The following is a 16,960-nucleotide window of genomic DNA, read 5'->3' as shown; positions in this document are numbered from 1 at the left end:
ATGATAAATTGCTTTTGAACTTATATTCCACATGTAAGTTTTGAACTTATATTCCACATGAGCTTGGGGTGGAAGATCCTTGAGGACTCACTGACTTACTGAGATTTCTAGATTAGAGATCTTACCCCACGTTTGGGGAATGCTTATTTCAGGATCAGGTAGTATGGGTACTGATGTCTCAGGCGGCAGGAGGCCGGAGCTTAGCTGATTATGCTTTACTGTTTTATGTTAGCATGACTGGATTTAGGATGCTGTTTATGTTTTCCGCTATTTATGATATGTTGTTGTTGAGACTGATGTTGGGCATGTTGCCTTATTTGAGTGAGCATGGGGATTGTCCATGACACTTTATGTTAGTACTTTTAGATTGGAGTTGTATAAACTGTTAGATGGTCCGGTCTGCATTGTTGTAGTTCCGTGACTAGAGCCACACTTATATTATCTATGTTATGAGGTATTTCAGTTAGCTGTTTTATTGCAATTACATACATGCGATGTTTTATTATTTGATTATTAAGCAAGTTGGTAATGTTAATGGCATCATAATTGAAAAGAAAAAGTAATTCCGCATTTTAATTAAGCGCAGCTTAATACGATATTATGATAACATTACCGGATATATACGGGGTGTTACATTTATGGTATCAGAGCAATGGTTCGAGGGAAAAGCCTGTATGTATTGCAATTGCTAGGTTGTTTGGTTGTGTCTGTCTTTGTGTTTACTCCGTCGAATTTTATTATGATGCTGTATATGTGCTCACATTGCGTGGGCCTGATCAACTCATAATTTGTGTAACTTGTGCAGAGTCATGGTAAGGTCTGGGAGAACACGAGAGACTTCTGAGGATCAATCCGATCCTATCCTGACTGCATTGGCTGAGATGCAGGCGGCTAGGTTAGCCGATCAGGAGGCCACTAGATTGGCCAACGCGGCAATGATGGAAGCTGTTCGCGAGGCGAACCGGATAGCCGCAACTGAGGTTCGTGAAGCGAACCGGAGGACCACTGAGGAAGTGCTCGAGGCGAACAGGATGGCGAACATGACGATTATGAGAGTCATGTTGGAGGAGAGGAGAGCTGGTCCTGTTATTGGCCAGGCTCCACCACCACCGCTACCACCGCCACCGCCTCCACCTAGTGTTCAGGAGGAGAGCCATAGTCACATCGGCAGTGCTACTCATGCCGCTGAGACGGGGGAGACCCTTGTGGGGATTGCTGAGGATCGTGATGTGATCGATCGCCGGCTGAATGCTTTCAGAAAGCATAAGCCACCTGTGTTTGAGGGGTCTTTGGATCCTATTGCTGCTGCGAGATGGCTAGAGTCGCTGGACAAGATCTTTTGGGTTATGTAGTGTACAGACCCACAGAAGCTGATGTTCTCGACCTACATGCTGGAGGGCGATGGCCATGAGTGGTGGACGCACACCTCTCGTGCTTTTGAGAGGCAGGGCCGTGTCATGACGTGGCCATTCTTTGAGGAGTGCTTTCTGGGCCGATACTTTCCCTATGATGCGCAGGAGAGAAAGCAGGGAGAGTTTGATCGTTTGGTACAGGGCTCGATGTCTGTTGATGAGTACTTGGCTAAGTTTAATGAGCTAGTGAAGTTTGCACACTTCAGGATGGTTCCTCCTACTCCGTTGTTTCTGGCAGCTAAGTTCCGCAGGGGACTTAGTGAGGTGATTGCTGAGCATCTTGCTGGTGCTGCTTCGAGAGACTTTGGTACACTGGTTCAGCAGTGTAAGGACATCGAGGATGTTTGCGTGGCAAGCAAGGCCAAGAGGGCCAAGGTTGAGGAGAGCAAGGGAACAGGTGGTTCCACTCCTGCTCCTACTTCTTTGAAGGACAGGAGGTTTGCTGATAAGGGCAAGGGAAAGTAGTTAGCGACTAGGCAGGCGCCTGGTCAGTTCAAGAGAGCTGTTTCACATCAGGAGAGTTCTGCTAGGCCTCCTACCACTCCGAGATGTTCGGGATGTGGGAAGGAGCATGTGGGACGCTGTGCTACGGGGCAGTTGTTGTGCTTCAAGTGTGGCAAGGAGGGCCACTTCTCTAGAGATTGTCCGTCGTCGACGGCGAGAGCTGCAGCTGTTCAGGCAGTTCCTTTGCAGATGGTTCCGATGGCATTTTCTTCGGCACCTGCCGTGCCACCTTCTGTTGGGAGAGTGTATACACTAGATAGGCAGCAGTCGGACCGCGCTCCGAACCTTGTCAGAGGTACTGTGTCTATTGGTGATTCTTTTGTGGATGCTATCTTTGATTCCGGGGCTACTCATTCGTTTGTTGCTACCCCGATTGCTTTGGGGCTTGAGTTACCCAGTGTTGTGCTTTCTCCACCGGAGAGATTTGTGATTCTACCACTGTACATCGCGATGTAGCGTTTCAGTGGGATGGCCGTGAGTTCTCGGTAGATCTGATAGGGTTGCCGATGGCCAACCTTGAGATTATTCTAGGCATGGATTGGTTGTCTAGAAACTGTGCATTGATTGATTGTTGTGCAAAGCGAGTGGTGATGTCTCCGTGTGATTCCACAGCTAGTTCCTCGCCATACATTTCACTGCTGCAGGCCAGGAGAGCGTTGCGAGCAGGGACATTGGGTTATGTCATGTTGGGTGGTTTGGTGAGTGGGACACAGGAGGATATCACTGGCATTCCTGTGGTGGGGGAGTTCCTTGAGGTGTTTCCTGAGGAGATTCCTGAGTTTCCGCCACAGCGGGAGATAGAGTTCTCCATTGACTTGTTGCCCGGTGTGGGGCCGATTTCTTTAGCTCCTTATCGGATGTCGCCACCGGAGTTGGCTGAGCTGAAGAAGCATATTGAGGATCTTTCAGCGAAAGATTTCATTAGACCGAGTGTGTCTCCTTGGGGAGCACCGGTCATCTTCGTGAAGAAGAAGGATGGGACCATGCGATTGTGCACCGACTACAGGCAGTTGAACAAGGTGACAATCAAGAACAAGTATCCTCTTCCTCGGATTGATGATCTGTTGGATCAGCTCAGGGGTGCTTGTGTGTATTCCAAGATAGATCTCCGGTCCGGATACCATCAGATTCGGGTGAAATCGGAGGATGTCCCGAAGACCGCGTTTCGTTCGAGATACGGTCATTTTGAGTATTTGGTGATTCCGTTTGGACTCACAAATGCGCCGACAGTGTTCATGGATTACATGAACAGGATTTTCAAGCCGTATCTGGATCAGTTTGTGATTGTCTTCATTGATGATATTCTGATCTACTCCAAGACTGAGGAGGAGCATGCGAAGCATCTGAGGATAGTTCTGCAAGTGCTGAAGGAGAAAAAGCTTTATGCTAAGCCTTCTAAGTGTGAGTTTTGGCTCAAATCAGTCAAGTTTCTGGGGCATGTGATTTCAACAGATGGAGTTGCAGTGGATCCCAACAAGATTGAGGTCGTGCTGGATTGGGAGAGGCCCAAGACAGCTACAGAGGTGAGGAGCTTCTTAGGTTTGCCAGGTTACTATCGGAGGTTCATCAAGGGTTTTTCCACGATGGTTCTCCCTTTGACTCGCCTTACCCGAAAGGAGACTCCATTTGTGTGGAAGAAAGATGTTGCTATCTTTGTGTCCAAGTGTTTGATTTGCCAGAAAGTAAAGATTAAACACCAGAAGCCGTCTGGTAAACTTCAACATCTTGAGATTCCGGAGTGGAAATGGGAGAGCATTTCCATGGACTTCGTTGTGGGTCTGCCGAAGACTCAGGTTGGCTGTGACTCGATATGGGTCATTGTGGACAGACTGACGAAGTCTGCCCATTTTCTTCCAGTGAAGGTGAGCTTCACTACAGAGCAGTTGGCCAAACTATATGTTCGCGAGATTGTGAGGCTTCACGGGGTGCCCGTGAGTATCATCAGTGATAGGGACCCGAAGTTCACATCTCGGTTCTGGGAGGCGCTGCAGGGAGCTTTTGGTACGCAGTTGAGATTGAGTACCGTCTATCACCCTCAGACTGATGGACAGACTGAGCGGACTATCCAGACCTTGGAGGACATGTTGCGGGCTTGCACGTTGGAGCAAGGCTCGGCATGGGATAGGTACCTTCCATTGGTAGAGTTTTCTTATAACAACAGTTTCCATGCTAGCCTGGGCATGGCACCCTACGAGGCTCTCTACGGTAGGAGGTGTCGTACACCTACCTGCTGGTCGGAGGTTGGGGATCGTGAGTTGTTTGGCTTGGACTTTCTCCAAGATAACACCCTGCAGATCCAGATGATCAGGGAAAAGCTGAAGCAGACGTAGAATCGTCAGAAAAGCTACTTCGATGTCAAGCATCGACCACTGGAGTTCAGTGAGGGTGAGCACGTGTTTGTGAGACTTTCACCTGTCACCGGTGTTGGACGGGCACTCGGAGTGAGGAAGCTGAGCCCGCGGTTTATTGAGCCATACCAGATTCTTGGTAGAGTAGGACCTGTTGCCTACCGACTTGCCTTGCCTTCGAACCTAGCCAACATCCACGACGTGTTTCACGTGTCTCAGCTTCGGAGGTACATAGCATATCCTTCGCACGTGGTGCAACCGGATGATGTGGAAGTTCGGGAGAACTTAAAGACTCCCGTCGGACCACTAAAGATTCTCGATCGTGGCGAGAAGCAGCTGAGGAGCAAGATCATTCCGATGGTCCAGGTGCAGTGGAACGGAAGGACTCCTGAGGCGTGTACTTGGGAGCGTGAGTCCGAGCTTCTCCGGCAGTACCCCGAGTTTCGACCAGGTATGTTTCTGATTTTAAGGTCAAAATCCTAAAAATGTGGGGTGAATGTAAGAACCCGCACCGTTAATTAAGGAATTTAATTAACAAATTACGAGAAAATAGGAAATGATTCCATAATTGACCCTAATAATTATTTATGAGGCTTAATAATCATAATAAGTGATTAAGAATGCTGAAAGTCGTTTTTCGGAAGAAAAGTGCAGATACCGATTCTGCTAGTCAGTATAAATGTGTGCCGAAAAAGTATCCCGGAAAATTAATGTAAGTGCATGATAATTACTAGAATAATATTTAGGACTTGTAAAACGAGTTTCAAGTCCAAATAATGAGAACTGGTGCTGGAAACCGGTACTGGCTTGGAAAAACGCGTACCTGAAAAGTGCTCAGAAAATTACAAGAAAAATATGATAAATCTTAGAAAATTATGTAGTTTCAGAATCCAAAGTTTGGGATTAAAATGCTAAGCGTAGCAATTAAAGTTAATACTGTGTGTTTAAGTGCGTTTGGGCTATAAATACCCTTTTAAGGGCACATAACCCTAGAAGACTGTCTCTATGCGTGAGTGTCTTGTGGTGGCTGATCAGTTTTACTCTGTGTTGATGCTCTCTTCCCTTGTGTGAGCCTTGTGACCTTCTACCTCCATGTTACCTCTTCCTAAACACTTGGGCTTGAGGGTGTGAGTATTGTGAACAGAAAAGTGTCATCTTTCTGAGTTTATGAGTTGCTGTTTGTGAGGTCCTTGCTCTGAATTGGAGAGTTTGGAGGGGAGTCATCTTGTTCTTGGTGGTTTAGAGCTCCAAGTAGCTTCCTTGGTGAGGAAAGGACTCATCTTGTTGGTCCATTTCGTGCACCTTGTTGAGTCAGTCTTGAGGGGCTGATTGTGAGCTCCAAAGAGCAACCTCTTCTTCTGTTTTGGCCTTTGGTATGTATACCAACCTTTAATCATGAGTTTAATGCTTAAAAATGAAAGCTTGATGCATGTTAAGGTTAAAAGATGATAACTTGTTGTTGGGTGAGGCTTAACACATCTAGAAATGCATGATTAGGTGTTTAAAATCGGTAAAAAGGGAACCTTTAAGGGATATCTTCACGAAAATGCAGAAACTGCATTCTGTCGTGAAATATCCGGATATTTGTCGAACTGATATCCAGATATTGGATATCCGGATACGTGGTTTTGGGATATCCGGATATGTGAATCTGTATATCCGGATATTGCATATCCGAATATGGACAGTGAGATATCTGGATATTCTGGGATTTCGTTGAGCAGTAGTTGTGTTGTGTGTACAGTAGGCTATTGGGGGTTTGTGGACCCTAGATTGCTGAAGTGGAACTTCTGTAATTAATGAACTAAGTCAGAATCAAGTGATTAAGGGCTTATGGCTTGGTGAGAAGCCTTAAGACATAAAGCGTAATGAAAAGGCGTTGTCTTAATATTGTATGCTTGTGGTGCATGTTGTTGATGTATTTTTGGTCCGTAACAGATTGTGAATTTGCTGTGTTTGGACTTTGAGATGTGGACTCTTGGCTTTTGGAGTTAGCTTGCAAGGTAAGCTTTCGTGTCCTCGGTTTACCCATGTTGTGGTTCCACCATGTCCCATGGGGGTATGGTTTATGCATGTTGTGTACATGCTTTTGGATATTTGATATGTTGATTGAACTTTACATGTAATGGCTTTAATATGCATGTGTTGTTTCATCTTGACGAGAAGCCTGAGTATGTAGCGCCATACAAGACGGTGTACCGGGGTGAATGCAAGTGGTACTTGCACGGTGTGTAGGTGATAGACGTATACCTGCACTGTCTCTGGCCAGTAGATTAGTATTGACACACATGGCATGATTATCTGCTGCATTGCATTGTTTTAGAAATGATAAATGATAAATTGCTTTTGAACTTATATTGCACATGTAAGTGAGCTTGGGGTGGAAGATCCTTGAGGACTCACTGACTTACTGAGATTTCTAGATTAGAGATCTTACCCCACGTTTGAGGAATGCTTATTTCAGGATCAGGTAGTATGGGTACTGATGTCTCAGGCGGCAGGAGGCCGGAGCTTAGCTGATTATGCTTTACTATTTTATGTTAGCATGACTGGATTTGGGATGCTGTTTATGTTTTCCGCTATTTATGATATGTTGTTGTTGAGACTGATGTTGGGCATGTTGCCTTATTTGAGTGAGCATGGGGATTGTCCATGACACTTTCTGTTAGTACTTTTAGATTGGAGTTGTATAAACTGTTAGATGGTCCGGTCTGCATTGTTGTAGTTCCGTGACTAGAGCCACACTTATATTATCTATGTTATGAGGTATTTCAGTTAGCTGTTTTATTGCAATTACATACAGGCGATGTTTTATTATTTGATTATTAAGCAAGTTGGTAATGTTAATGGCATCATAATTGAAAAGAAAAAGTAATTCCGCATTTTAATTAAGCGCAGCTTAATACGATATTATGATAACATTACCGGATATATACGGGGTGTTACACATGGTCAATCTGGAACAATAAAAACATGTGATGTATTGAAAATATAACTATTAGAAAAACCTGTGAACACAAATAAACAAAACAATATATACACACATCATGGCTGCGCAGCCGCGCAACGTGGAAGAAACCTGCCTGCCTCAAGTATAGATGAATCTCCTTAGGAATGTGCATAGGATCGTGTGTGGCCGGAATCCTGACATTAAGTCACCGATCTGCCTCACCACTCCACACATATATGGATATGTGCTTCGCCTGTAATGTCAGGAGAGACGGGTCAATAGGCCCGGGTGTAATCAACCTACGAGGAGAGTCTGGGGATTCGGGAGGTGTGGGAGCATGGTCCTCATGAGGCGGTGAGCCATGCAGTGAATCAGGTGGGGATGCGATGAACCTATTATAAAATACGAAATAAACAACCTTAGTCATGCTAATTAAAAATATTAGTATAGCGACAACAACAAAAACCATGCACTTGTCAGATCAACGGAAATGGGACACCTTGGTATCCTACCACGTGTCACGTTGCAATCTCACTTGGTAGTGTAGTGAGATTATAACGTGGCATTTTGAAAAATTCCTATTGGAGTGTGGCATACCGATAAAATTTTATTAAAGGTATGTCAGTTTGGTCAATGTTCCTGTTATGGATGTATTTATCTTTTATCCCACATGTGGTATTTATCTTTTTGTATCTAGTGTTATCTTGTTAGCTTTCTATTAGTGTTAAGTTAGAAAGTAGTTACTTTGCCATGTGGGCCATGTGGGCCTCTTCTATTTTCAGTTAGCTAATATGCCTGGTATATATAGGGTGGCCCTTTGTACTTTTTACTTTATCAGTTTTATCAGAATGAAAGTTTCTCTTTCATCTCACTCATATTGCAAAAAGTCTTTCTCAAGATGAAATCTTTCAAATGGTATGTGTTATAGACCTGACAAAGGCCTATATTCTAGAAGGTTCAAAAAAGGACAACACAAAAAATTAGGGAATCTTCTGTTAATGACGATCCTATCCAGACAGCTAAGCAGTTGGACTTGGGCCTCAATGTTCCTAAGAGGCCCAGAAGTACACACCTACCAGGTAACCCATCTATAAATAAGAGGTTAAGCCAATAAGGTTCACACACTCTAAACCCTCTCTATCTCTTAGCTTGTCATTGTGCACACACATAACTCCTTGACTATGTCGATTATTATTGTGCACAGTTATCTTCCTACCATCAACGGTATCTCAATCATAGATACCTGAGAGTGGGCACATAGATCCTACATAAAATATATCAGCCATCGGCTAGACATCTCTGTCTTTCAGACAGAACATTGGCGTTGTCTGGATTGGAGAGATGAGATCCTAGAGAAAGGATCACACCCCAATCTGGGATAAAGACCCAGGATAAGAAATCTGGGGTAAAGAATAAAGACGTGTTTGGAGAGATGAGATCCTAGAGAAAAGATCACACCCAATCCGGGATAAAGACCCAGGATATGAAATCCTGGATAAATAATGAAGACGGGTTTGGAGAGATGGGATCCAAGAGAAAAGATCACACCCCAATCCGGGATAAAGACCCAAGATAAGAAATCCGGGATAAAGAATGAAGACGTGTTTGGAGAGATGGGATCAAAGAGAAAGGATCACACCCCAATCCGGGATAAAAACCCAGGATAAGAAATCCGGGATAAAGAATGAAGACAGATTTGGAGAGATGGGATCCTAGAGAAAGGATCACACCCTAATCCGGGATAAAAACCCAGGATAAGAAATCCTGGATAAAGAATAAAGACGGGTTTGGAGAGATGGGATCCTAGAGAAAGAATCACACCCCAATCCGGGATAAAGACCCAGGATAAGAAATCTGGGATAAAGAATGAAGATGTGTTTGGAGAGATAGGATCCTAGAGAAAAGATCACACCTCAATCTGGGATAAAGACCCAGGATAAGAAATCTGGGATAAAGAATAAAAACGAGTTTGGAGAGATGGAATCCTAGAGAAAGGATCACACCCCAATCCGGGTTAAAGACCCAGGATAAGAAATCCGGGATAAAGAATGAAGACGAGTTGGAGAGATGGGATTTTAAAGAAAGGATCACACCCCAATCCGAGATAAAAACTCAGCATAAGAAATCCGAGATAAAGAATGAAGACGGGTTGGAGAGATGGGATCTTAGAGAAAGGATCACACCATCAATCCGGGATAAAGACCCAGGATAAGAAATCTGGGATAAAGAATGAAGACGGGTTTGGAGAGAAAGGATCCTAGAGAAATGATCACACCCCAATCCGGGATAAAGACCCAAGATAAGAAATCCGGGGTGAATGAATCAATGGCAAGAAGTCGAGTTAAAAATCCAAAAACCAAGGTATTGGAACCAATCTTGCAAGAAAGCAAGGATGTGGATTCTCGTCAAGGCATAAAAACGAGGTATTGGAATCCGTCTTGCAAGAAAGCATGGACGTGGATTCTAGCCGAGGCATGAAACCAATGTAGTGGAACCCGCCTTACAAAAAGCAAGGCAGTGGATTCTAGCCAAGGAATAAAATCGAGGTAGTGGAACCCGCCGTGCAAAAACAAGGCAATGGATTCTAGCCGAGGAGTAAAACAGAGGTAGTACAACCCCCCTTGCAAAAGCAAAGCAGGGGATTCTATCCGAAATCTTGGAAAATAAGGGGACACCCTTAATAATCCAATTATTGCTAAGAAAGCAACACATCCAAGTTTTGATAAAAAATTAGGCTTGCGAAATAAAATGTAGGTAAGTTTAGAAAACCTTGATCAGGTTAATTTGCTACCTCAACAAAACCATCCGGGGAAAGGAATCGGGTTAAAATGCAAGAATTTGACTCTACTAACTTGAATAAAACATGCAAAGGAAATTCAAATGCAGAGATTACTGCTATTACATCCCGGCAGCCTGGACAACCAAACTACCGGGCTGGGGGGCAACTGTTATGGACCTGACAAAGGCCTATATTCTAGAAGGTTCAATAAAGGACAGCACAAAAAAGAAGAGAATCTTCTATTAATGACGATCATATCCAGACAGCTAAACAGTTAAACTTGGGCCCCCAATGTTCCTAAGAGGTCCAAAAGTACATACCTGCCAAGTAACCCTCTATAAATAAAGGATTAAGTCAATAAGGTACACACACTCTAAACCCTCTCTCTCTCGTAGCTTGTCACTGTGCACACACCCCACGCCTTGACTATGTCGATTATTATTGTGCACAGTAATCTGTCTATCATCTAAGGTATCTCATTCATAGATACCTGAGAGAGGACACATAGATCCCACATAAAATATACCAGTCATCGGCTGGACATCTCTGTCTTTCAGACAGAACAGTATGGAACTTCAAAACTCTTGGGGCTCGAAATTTTCATCTGATGGAGATAATTAAAAGAAAACAGATTTAAAGGAAATAGCTTGGTATGTTTGGCAATGACCTAAAATTAGCAGAGTCTTCTCACTGTCAAGGTTCTGCTTCAAAATTGGTGTTCTGATAGAGAAAACATTGTTGAGCTATTTTCTATGTTGAGTGTGAAAGTGCTTTAAATATTATTTTCCCAACAACCGTTAGTTCATGCACACATTATCTATGTAAATGGTAGAATGTGTCCATTGGAACGGTATAGCTCAAATGGGAGTGTTGTGATTAACTGCTGAAAATATAGAGCAGGGCAACAGGTGTAAACAGAGTTTTCTAAATATATGACAAGGGTTTATGCTTCTTTAAGAATAAAAGATCCTAATGAATATTAATCATATCACATTAGCTACAAACAAGAAACAACAGCTAAAACAAAGTTACATTGGGCAGGCCACAACATTTTCCTTTTTCTACGTGATGCAGTAAAAAAGAGGATAACACGAGTGGCTTGAAGGGGAGTACTAAGGTGATGAGGATGTGGGGCCCACAATTTAACCGAGTGTGATGTATTTTAACGGAAATGTTTAATTGTTTGAAAGTAAGTATAAGTAGGATAATTGTTTAAATTAAAAGTTGATGGTGGTTTTTCGAGCAAAGAGTGCGGTGGTATTACATGTAATTTAGCAAAAAAAATTGTTATAACCGACAAATTAAGCTAAGGTAATCTTATAATTTATTATTCTATGTCGGCAATCCAAATCTAGAATTAGATATATAAATATAATATATATATAGAGGCAGGATCTTTTGACACCGGTGTCAAAGAAAAAGTTTGACACCTCATCTGAGAGCCGTTAGATTAAAAAAAATCAATGGTGTCACATGCTTACAAATCAGAATCGTTGATTTTTTTTAATATAACGGCTCTCAGATGAGGTTTCAAACTTTTTTTTTGACACCGGTGTCAAAGGATCCTGTCTCATATATATATATATATATATATATATATATATATATATATATATATATATATATTTTCGTTTCTCACATCATAACGGTGAAATTCATTACCCCGGCGTCGAGGATAACGCTTTGAGTACAAAGTCAAATCTCTTTTATATTAAGATCGATCTGCCTAGCTAAGCAAACACCACTTCATTCCTTCCCCATTTAAATACTCAGAAAATATATAATTAATAAAGATTTTATAATTTCCCTTCAACATGAGAATTGAAATCTTCTTACACACTTTTTAATTTTTGTACTGGCATAGATCTCATAATTTTTTCTAACATATGAATTTCACGTACTCTTTATCTCTAGTTTCTATAACAAAAAATTTCAATTCTTACCTAATTTGATAATTATAAAATTCAATTAATAATTATATAATTACTATAACGTACCTTTATGGTTTTCAGATAGGGTTTAATGAGTATAATGTTGCATGATGTAAGAAAACTTTCCTACACTCACAATAAAGATGAGAGAGAAAGTGAAATAATAAAAGAGAAAAAAAATATGTGAACCCCACTTTGTAGTTGTGTGTGTAGGAAAATTTTCTTAAGTCATGTAACATTATAATCATAAAACCCTTTCAGATATGTTGAAAGGAAATCATGATCCACTTTTTCCGTGATTGAAATCCTCTAACGTGCTTGCACGTCGAAACTGTTTAAGCGCGTGACTTTTTCTATTTTTGATCGGAGTATTAGTGCGTTAAGTTAGACGTTATTATCTTGTGGATATTCATCTGAGTTACATTGTTTATAGATTTTGCGTTTGTCATCTTATATGTGTTATATTTTTTTTCTTTTTATTTTAAATATGATGAACTTCATATTTATTGTTTCTATAGAATAACAAGAGAATTTTCCTACAATATAATATTTATTTTTCTCATTTTTTATAGGGTAAATCAAAAACATGATGTAACATCACTTTTCTATACACATAATTGAAAAAAGGGAGGAGAGAGAAGAAAGGAGAGAGAAAAATCAAGGGATGAGATCTACATAAAATTGTGTGTATAAGAAAGTTATGTTACATCATCTAATATAACAAACATAAAACCCTTGTTTATATTGATTTCTTATAGGGTTTGATGTTTGTTATTTTAAATGATATAAATTATGTCATTTTAAGAAAGAGATAGACACAAAAAATGAAAATTATGGAGAGAAAGTGAGTGATTTTTTTAATTTAAATTTTAAATAAAAAAATATTATTTTGTATCTATCTCTCTCTTAAAATAACATAATTTTATATCATTTAAAATGACACACTTTTCTCTTTTCTATAATAAAGTTTTAGGGCTTTAAGGCTCTCCAGCGACGGGAATGATTTCCCTTCTCCCGCAGACAGCAAACTATAATGGGACCCATTATTTTTTTTAAAAAAAAAAAAAAATTAAACATAAAAATAATTCTGTATCTATGACATAAGAATACACTTCTCCGGAGAAGTGTTTTCCCCAAAGTTTTATCACAGAATAACGGGTGAGGTTGGAAAAAGGAGTAATAAGGAAGTCAATCTTTCGAAGAAAGGACTAAAGCTGAATCTGATAAAAGTCAATTAATAGGAAGTCATTTTAGTAATTAGTCATAATCAAGCTTTGCTACAGAGTACAGATTCATTGCAAGCTTGTAGGAATATCTCGATTAATTGAAGATAAAACTAATTAGTGTAAAAGTGAAATTAATATTATTAAACTTTTACATCTATACAACATTTTTTGTTAGAGAAAATGTATATAATTTAAAATTTGCATGATCAAATGACAAAATCATTATTACATTTTCAATTAATAAACATGTTTTGAACAATAGTAATTAAATATGCTATTATATTCAATTTAATACACTATAGCATAAAATCTAAATCATATGTAAACAACAAAAAGCATTACTCTTAAAATATATTAGTATTTTACTACGTATTTACCTGGTGAATTCTAAACTAATCCTAACATTGGAGGCATTTCACGACATGCAATCGTAGGATAGAAGAAGTGATTATGATCTATTTTTTCAAATTCATGTAGCAAAAGTGTATGTTGTTAGCGCTATGATCAAATTCTTTGTATGTGTTATTTTATTATTATTTCTTATCAAGATCATCACATATTATTTATTAATATTAGAAAATCATGTAATAAAAAGGAAAAACATAAAAGCAAAGAGATAAGACTACTATTATTAATGTAGAGTTTATTAATGCTGTGTTTATTTTTTATTAATTTTTTCTATGTAAGTAACATAAGAGAATCTCGATATTTTTTTCTCCACTTAAAACTGCTATCATTTATGTAGAGTTTATTAATGTTTTGCTTATAATTTTTATTTTTTTTCCTATGTAAGTAACGTAAGAGAATCTTGATATATTTTACTCCACATAAGACTGCTATTATTTATGTAGAGTATATTAATGTTGTGTTTATATTTTTATTTTTTTCTGTCTATGTAACATAAGAGAATCTTGATATATTTTTCTCAACTTTTTTTCTGAATTTGAAATTGGGAATTTAATTATTCTTGAGAATTTCCAAATGGGAAGAAATTTCCAAACACTACAAACAAAGCCATTTTTTTGTCTTTCATTTTACCTTGCGTATCAGCTAATTAATCGCATACTCACTTATAAATAGCTTACTTCCATACACAAACCACATCAACATTAAACACTCACCATATTTTCTATCCACCCTCGACATCACTTTGCATTCACAACCACCATGGCTGAAGAGAAGCATCACCATCACCTCTTTCACCATCACAAGGGTGAAGAACAGCCCGTCGACAATCTCGTCTACTCCGGTACCACATTTGAAGCTACCGAAACTGAAGTTGACTACCAAAAGGAAGAGAAGCACCACAAGCATATGGAGCAGCTTGGTGAACTAGGAGCAGTTGCTGCTGGTGCTTATGCTTTGGTAAGTTTATACTTTATTTCCATTTTAGTTCTCAAAAGATTATTAAATTAATTTTACCCCCTTAATTAATATTTTTTTATATTTATATATATATATAGTCCAAAAATTTTGTTTACCGTGACTGATTGAGAAAATTTGTCATCGAAAAATTATAGTTTGATGATTGATTGATCCGGAAGAATGGAGAATGTCCAACCAAAAGTTGGTAATTGTATTTAAGATCAATACGCTCATACGGAGATGATTGAACTTTATTTCTTTAACCTTATGATTTTGTTACCATGACTTGAATCTATGATTTTATTTAAGTCCCTAGTTCACCGAAACGAAGTCCGTACATATTGAGTTTGTTAATTTTTTATTTCATTTCAATTTTATGAATTCTATGTCATTTATCTTTTAAGGTAACATTTATCAAATAAGATGATGATTTTGTTTAGCTTTTTTTTTTTTTTTGATAACATGTTTAACCTTTTTTAACTAAAGCATGAGAAGCACAAGGCAAAGAAAGATCCAGAGAACGCCCACAGGCACAAGATACAGGAGGAGATTGCAGCGGCAGCTGCCGTTGGAGCTGGTGGATTTGCCTTCCATGAACATCATGAGAAGAAAGAGGCCAAGAAAGAAGACGAGGAGGCTCATGGAAAGAAGCACCACCATCTCTTTGGTTGAAAAATAAAAGTCATAAATTAAAGTAGACTTGAAAGAGAGTGTTGTTTGGGATGGAGTACTAACCCCATGCCAGTTAGCAACTACCCTGAATAAAAAATTTAGTGGCTGATGATGTTTATGTTTTTAATCCTTGTGAAGATGTCGTGTCTGTTGAGCTTTCTTAATTTCACTAATAATATGCTTGTATTTGACTTTTATTTCTCTATTTACGAAATATCATCTCTAAAGTCCAAAGTATCATATACGTGTATGCAATCTTATTGCACAAGGTAGAAGATTTTTCCTTTTTTATTCATTCAAGAAAATCATCTTTTTTCTTAATAATAATTTATTCAAATGTCATTATACTCGTCTGATTGTCCAGCCCGGCTATAATAAGATCATAGAAAAATGGGTGTTGATTTTCCTCAATTATTTTTATGCAAACTGATAACAGGGCCCTGATGTTGATGGCTGACTCTGATTCCTTCACTTGTTGATTTGTCGAACTAACAATAATTATTAGAAGGTAAAAGAGAGAAAATATAAAATATTAATTTCATTGATTCGGTTATTCATTTATATATAAATTAAGCTTTTACATAAAAGAGCAAGAGAAAATTCTAGAGTATCATTGAAATACTAAACTACTCTTATACCTATAATCTAATACTCCGCCTCAGGATGGAGAGAGAACAAAGAGAACTTCCATCTTGAACAAGAAAAATCAAAAAACATAATAGCAAAATAAAAAAAAATCCTGAATGAGGAACCAAAATCTTTAGTGTGCTGGAATGAGCTTCAGCAAAATCAATGGTACCGGTATGGATATCGCAAAAGCCAACAATGCTGAGATGGACATCAGCGAACTAAACCCGAGATGGACATCAACGAAATAAAATGGTGTCAGAATGGACATTGGCAATAATGCTGAAATAATAGCAACACAAGAAATCCAATAACATGACTAAACTGGCCAGAATACATGCCACAAGCCAACAATAGTACATTAGAAAAATCAAAAACCAAAAATAAGAAGAAGAAAAAATATGAATTGCCCAAGCGAAAACTCACGATCTGGAACAACAAAACGCAACAGTATTGCAAAAACATCCATGAGCTCCATGAATCTTCATTAACTTGCAAAATAGAAGAGAACAAATGGACAGATCTGGAACAAATCAGAAACAAAAGAAGATATAACCGAAGAGCAACCAGAGAAGAAGAAAACACAGCTGGAAGAAACAAGATTCGACTGAAGAAGAAGAAAATGCAAATCGAAAAACTTCAACGGTCTGGAACGGCAGAGACGAGACGCCTCCGGAGAAGAAGTAGATGTGACCGGAAAAGGAGACGCGACCAGAAATATGAAACAGATCTAAGTGATCTGAGAACAAGGACGCGATTGGTGAATAGACCCACGCTAAAAGGGATGGAGGTAGATGGTGCACAAACCCGAATAGGTGAGAACGGATGACCTGGCATGACGGTGTTGGACGGTGCTGATGGACGCTGACAGATGTTGGCCGAAGATGAACAGATCTGGCGGCAACGGTTGTAGCTAACACAGATTTGAAAAGGAGATGTGACCTAGAATAGTGAATTGATTCGGTTGTTGGAGAGAGAGAGAGACAGATAGAGAGAGCGGATCTTAGCTTCGCCGAAAATTATGCAAGACAAAAATAGCCTGGAAAAATGACAGGAAAAGAAAAATGTGGCCTAGACACAGCCGAAAGAAAGAGACGCCAGAAAAATAAACCCGATCTGAGAAGGGATAAAATGAACCATATCTGT

General features: G+C 39.4%; 1 protein-coding gene across 1 annotated transcript; it reads left to right on the top strand.

Moving 5' to 3' along the window:
• The first annotated feature begins 14,260 nt into the window (after nucleotides 1-14,260).
• LOC133296950 (abscisic stress-ripening protein 3-like) lies at nucleotides 14,261-15,413 on the top strand. Its single transcript, XM_061495994.1, has 2 exons — nucleotides 14,261-14,515; nucleotides 15,002-15,413. The coding sequence occupies exons 1-2, from the start codon at nucleotides 14,318-14,320 to the stop codon at nucleotides 15,185-15,187; spliced, it is 384 nt and encodes a 127-aa protein (XP_061351978.1). The 5' UTR covers nucleotides 14,261-14,317; the 3' UTR covers nucleotides 15,188-15,413.
• Nucleotides 15,414-16,960: the final 1,547 nt, after the last annotated feature.

This window comes from Gastrolobium bilobum, unplaced genomic scaffold (genome assembly GCF_033153095.1).
Source record: "Gastrolobium bilobum isolate Gb01-03AN ecotype WA unplaced genomic scaffold, APGP_CSIRO_Gbil_v1 utg57487, whole genome shotgun sequence".
Lineage (NCBI taxonomy): Eukaryota > Viridiplantae > Streptophyta > Magnoliopsida > Fabales > Fabaceae > Gastrolobium > Gastrolobium bilobum.
The sequence above is the reverse complement of the archived record's forward strand: the minus strand, read 5'-3'. Positions and strand labels throughout refer to the sequence as shown.